General features: G+C 36.2%; 1 protein-coding gene across 1 annotated transcript; it reads right to left on the bottom strand.

Moving 5' to 3' along the window:
- Positions 1 to 2,643: 2,643 nt before the first annotated feature.
- Positions 2,644 to 4,202, bottom strand: LOC107842102 (WAT1-related protein At1g09380). Its single transcript, XM_047402026.1, has one exon. It carries the CDS (start codon positions 3,998 to 4,000, stop codon positions 2,942 to 2,944), a length of 1,059 nt encoding a protein of 352 aa, XP_047257982.1. The 5' UTR covers positions 4,001 to 4,202; the 3' UTR covers positions 2,644 to 2,941.
- Between the last annotated feature and the right edge of the window lie 1,383 nt (positions 4,203 to 5,585).

Raw genomic sequence — 5,585 nt, 5'->3', positions numbered from 1 at the left:
AGATTTAGATCTTTTGAATTATCTTCGCTACCCTATTAAGCCCTTTTTTGAAGTTTAGGGTTGGGAAAAGCTTTTCTCTGCTACACCTAAAACTACTAACGAACCCCTCATTCGTCTCAACTATGACATGTTTGATTCTATATTTGGAATATATTGAACAAGTAATTCCGTCTCCTCCAAGAGTCCCTGGCCCTCTGATTTTGACGTTCCCTTTGAACAAGCCAAATGGCTCATTGCTCGATCTAGATTTCTTTGATTCTCTTTTCTTTTCTCTTGGACCAAAGACTTGCTCCTTTGAAGTTCATGTCATATCTCGTATTGTGGAAATCAGTCTTCTGCCTTGTGGAAGATCTCTCTCCTCTCTCCTCTCTAAGAGTAAGTACGCTTACCAATTTTATTATTAACTTCATGATTGAAGCCACTCTTGATCCCTCCAGCCTTCCCTATTGGTTGATTATCACTCATATTCTGGAAGCTTGCAACATCTCTTTTGATGACATTCCCTCTGTTACTATTGAAATAATGCTATAACTTTAAAGCCTTCATTAGTGTGGTATATGTTCTTTGTGATGATATGTGGATTCCAAAGTCTGATAATTGTCCAGTCAGTATTCCATCATCTCCAAAGATCATGTCCTCTCCTTCTCATGATCATGGCCCTTCTTCTGTGTATAGATGTGCTAAATCACATCAATGATGTAGATTCCTAGTTGGATGCTATCAAGAACTTTCTCCTTGGATCCACTTTCAGATGGACAAGATTCAGGCTACCAGTAAAGAGAATAGTGGTGATGTTGGTCGCCTTCACCTGTAACTGGATAAGTAATCAAGGACGTTATCAAGATTGCAGGAAAAATTCAGATTGTTACCGATGCTCTCTCCACCACCATTGTTAATCAATTCACTAATATGAAGGATGCCACTGCTCAAACATTGGCAGACTTTCTTAGTCATTTTGTTCCTCCTCCCCCTTTTACTGCTTAAGACTTTGTTTTTATTTGCTCTTGAAGATAATTGTATTTGCTAACCTTTGGTTTGTATCTGAGCATAAGCTCATGAATGCTTGATTTTGCTGCTTGTTATGTGCATATCACTCTTTAGCTATATTCTCTGCGTGTGTATACTGCCTCTTCCTTTTTAATTGATGTAAAGGAGGGCGAAAGATTAACTACACAAGTATAGGCTGACTATGTTTGAGAATACAACAACTCAGGGGAGCACAATCTCAACCAGCTGCCAACTGCCAAGGGGTAGCTAGACAGGAAAGTTGACTAAATTAAATTTAAAGTTGTCATCCATCAAAAAAGAGATTGTTGGTGTCAATTGGATTGTTAATTATTCCATCAGGTTTTGCATGCATGTCCATTTTACTTTATATTTCTAGAACTAGTAGTTGTGTATTTTTTTTATTTTTTTTTTAAAATATTGGGGGTAGGAAAAGGAAAAACAGGGAGGGAATTATAATGTGGGGAATCGAGCTCTTACAAACAAGGCAGGATTCCAGGTAGTCAACCAATAAAGCTACAAAAATTCCCGAACTAATAGCTGAGTTGATATTTGGCTTCAAATTTTTGCACATGCACTAGATTCAAAAAATATGTAACTTATTAAACCCCGGAAGAACGTTTTTCAGTAGTGCCTACATATAGTTTAATTTGCCACTGGTGTTTAAACTATATCTGGGTGTTTAAACATAATTTATTATACTTTTTAATATGTTATTCTTGTAATTTTTTCAAATAACGTGCGTGTGATCCCACTTATTATAAGTTGATAGCATAATGTCATTCTTTTTTCATAATCTAAAGTGATTTTTCTTTTTATTTTATTTGTCTAATTATATATATATATATATAGGTAGATAGATAGATAATAGATAGATAGAGATGTAGATTTAGTACTACATAAAGAATATTGTGTCACGAAGGGATAGTCACACAAAGAAGAGCAGGAAAATAAGGAAGAAGAAATGAAAGAATTTGTGGATAATATTTAACACCAACTACCATAGTCCGTACTAAGGATTTTGCTCATGCTATAGCTAAATATCACGTGTTAATTTAGTTTGATCGATTTTCGAATTGTACATAGTTGAAAAATGAACATGGGTATGTAGTGTCTACCTCTTATATTCATTTTCTTCCTTTATTATATAGTGCAAACCAAGTTTTACATCTCATAAAATGCTCAAATGAAATTGTAATCTCAATACAGGGCGGCTCAACAAATTTGGTGGTCTAAAGCTAACTCTTAATAAAAAGTTTCAGATATATTTAATAAAATTAGCTTTTGTGTGCATCTTGTGTGGCGTACGTGCATATCACGCGACGTACGTGCATCTTATGTGCATTTCGTGCGTCATACGTGCATTTTGTTGTTAGTAAAAATATTTTAGAATCACATAGATATTATTGTTAAAATTTATTTGTGATATACTACTATTGTAAACTATTTTCTAATTTAAAAATGAGAGCTCCAAAAAAATTGGGGCCCCAAACTATTGCTTTACGGTATAGGCGGCCTTGTCGCGATATTAAACAAATACCATTTGTTGGGGTAGTTTTTTCTATTAGATAAGAGTTAATGAGGACAATTGCCTTTTTGCCTGGGTGGATAAAATTCAAAGTTGCTGGTGGTGAAACATTTTGGAGGATCAAGAAGTCAACCATTTCATTGTTAAAAACTATCCCAGTATATGGTGATACAACAGTACAAATATTACATTCATGGAATACAAACAGACATATCACCTTTTCAAATCCTCACTAGGATTCCATTTATCCTTCAATTCGTAACGATTGAATATATAAAACAGAAATAGCACAGGTAAACAACATCCATAGAATATATAGTTTGTATGATGATATTGATGAATTAACTGGCGACTGCACAACCATGAATACTAGCATGCATAATGCTGAAGTACAGTTCTAGACAGAATCTAAACTGGTGACACCTTAGTCAAATCTTCTTGCCTAGACTCCAAATGTTCCACTGGCGATACCTTTTCTTGCTTGGACTCGAACCAATTACCCCATAACACTGTAAACAGTCCCAAAATAATTAGGCTTGATCCTAGGACTGTTCCTGTGAATATCTTTTCTCCAAGTAGTAGCCAACTGCATATGGCAACAATGATGATTGGTAACGGATTGAAGATGGACACAAAAAATGCTCCGTTCCTCTCAATGCACCAGCTCATCACAAAATATGATAGGGCTGAGCAGAAAACGCCTGAATAAACTGAGGAGATAGGTCTAATGCCGCTGCTTGTCAATGACCAGTCAGACTTGTTGTGGTCAATGATAAAGCCAATTACCAAACATATGCCGCTGGACATCAAGCACATCAAAGCTGTGCTTGAATATGTGGCTGCATACTCAAGGTTTACTTTTGTTTGGACTATTGACCAGATAGACCAGGATAGAGCACTGGTCACGACAAGCAGAGGACCCAAGTAATTATGTTGTCCTGTACTGCTTTTGTTGACTGTAATGCCCTCTAGAAATGTCCAGTGAATCTTCGGTTGGCCAATGGGCACTATCGGACCATGGTAAACTGATAACATCATTGCACCTCCGATGCTCAGTAACGTACCGAGTATTTTTGCAATTCCAGCCCTCCTAAAGCTCACTATTTCATGTCGAGTGAGGACAGCAAGAATAAAAGTGAAGGCAGGAGTTAAATTTGTTAAAGCTGAGGCCACAGTGGTGTTACAATGTTTTAGGCCTACTACATAAGTGATTTGGTTTATTGATCCCCCAAGGATAGAACATAGGAAAATCTTAAAAAATATTGGTAGTGTCATGTTTGGTCTTGTTTTTCTTTCTGTGAGATAAGCAATTGGGCACATAAGAAGTGCAGCAGTTGTTTGTCGGTACGCCACATGAACATAAGGGCTCATACCATTGTTCATTGCTGCTTTGGACAGAAGGTTCATACCTGCATATCCAAGTTGGATGCCTATCATAAAAAATGTAGGTAGACATGATGTAGCCATTATCTATTTTTTGTTTAAGGTGGTAAGAAATAGATTGAAGGAGATTTGAGTGTGTTGAGTTAAATAAATGCTGTGGGAGAGGGATTTAAATAGATTCTTTTGAGTGCAAAGAAGTACAAATAATAAAGGGAACAATAAGAAAATAAGACAGGATTAAGTAGTTGGTTAATCCCTTTTTAAATTACCTTTGAGTGTAGTTATCATGACCACTTTAAAGAAATATCTGACATAAATATGATAAATATCTTTGATAACCAAGGGCATATATAATTGTTTGGTAGTTTTGTCATAACTGGAAATATTTTCATGTTTAGAGAAAAAAATACAAATTTCTACGTGGACATGGACTAGTCTAGATTTCTATTCCCCAACAAATACTCAAATAGACTCTGATTGTGCTTCTTTGAATGATCTACCGTGCTTGACTGGTTGAGAAAGGGAGCATCAAATTTTAGACCATCAAATAGACTCTTATTTGTTTGTGGCATGACTACCTAATTATTAATGAGTTTAAATTTTATGCTTCGTCAGTGTATTAGTTTTTTACATCATCAGATAATTTTAGTGATATTTAATCACAATAATCTACTTTTTAAAAATTATAAAAAAAATATCAATAATATACCCAAAAAAGGGATTTTCATGGCAAGTAGAATCTTACTTGATTCCAACCCAAAATTATTTTCACAGTCAAATTATTTTCTTTTCCAAATTTAATACCATTATGAATATTTCTATATGCTTCATCGATTCAAGTAAGCATTAAAGGTTGGGACCTTATAATTTTTTTTTTTAAGTAAGCTTCAAAGATTACGACATGTTTCTTTTTCTTAGCAGTATGTATATTTCAAACAAATTCTAGATTCTTTCTTGTTTACTAGCATAACATATCTAATCATTGATAGTAAGAGCTTATTAGAAGCTAAGCTTTATTAAGCTGTAATTGGTTCAGATACCAATTGTTTGAACGTCATAGAAAAGATGCTGAACAAACACTTTCAGGAAAAGATTGTACCATCAAATTCTATACTTTTTGGCGAATGACAAAGTAGCTAATACAACTTTTAATTTAAGAGACGTGAAGCTTAGATAGTCAAAAAAAATGTTATAAACCAAACGGGAGAGGCCAACCCAAAAGACTAGTCTAATAGGTGGGAGAACCCATTTAACTTATAATCCCCTTAGCATTTCTCTATTTTTCCAATGTGCGACAATTGCTTCATAACAATCGCTTCCGCTTGAGAACCAACAACCTCGTTGGTTATGGTTGAGCCTAGTTGGTCACGGCTGGCACCTCTCTTGGGTCCAGGTCACCACTCCTGGCGCCCAGGCCACCACTCCAAGTCATGGCTCCACGCATGGATCGATCCTCGTTGGTTACGGTTGACACCCCTCTTGGGTCTAGGCCACCACTACGAGTCAGTGCCCAACGCTCGGCTCCCCTCACATGGATCGATCCTCGTTGGTCACGACTACGCCCAGTTGGTCACGGCCGACACCCCTCTTGGGTCCAAGCCATCACTTCTAGTCACGACCCAACGCGTGGGACTCTCAATGAAAGTACCAATGTTATAAAAAAAATGGG

Source organism: Capsicum annuum, unplaced genomic scaffold (assembly GCF_002878395.1).
Source record: "Capsicum annuum cultivar UCD-10X-F1 unplaced genomic scaffold, UCD10Xv1.1 ctg14274, whole genome shotgun sequence".
NCBI classification, from domain to species: domain Eukaryota; kingdom Viridiplantae; phylum Streptophyta; class Magnoliopsida; order Solanales; family Solanaceae; genus Capsicum; species Capsicum annuum.
Note: the sequence above shows the minus strand (reverse complement) of the source record. Positions and strands in the feature narration are given on the sequence as shown.

Excerpts from the sequence above, each read along its gene's own strand:
- LOC107842102 (XM_047402026.1), bottom strand. The coding sequence starts at position 4,000 with ATGGCTACATCATGTCTACCTACATTTTTTATGATAGGCATCCAACTT.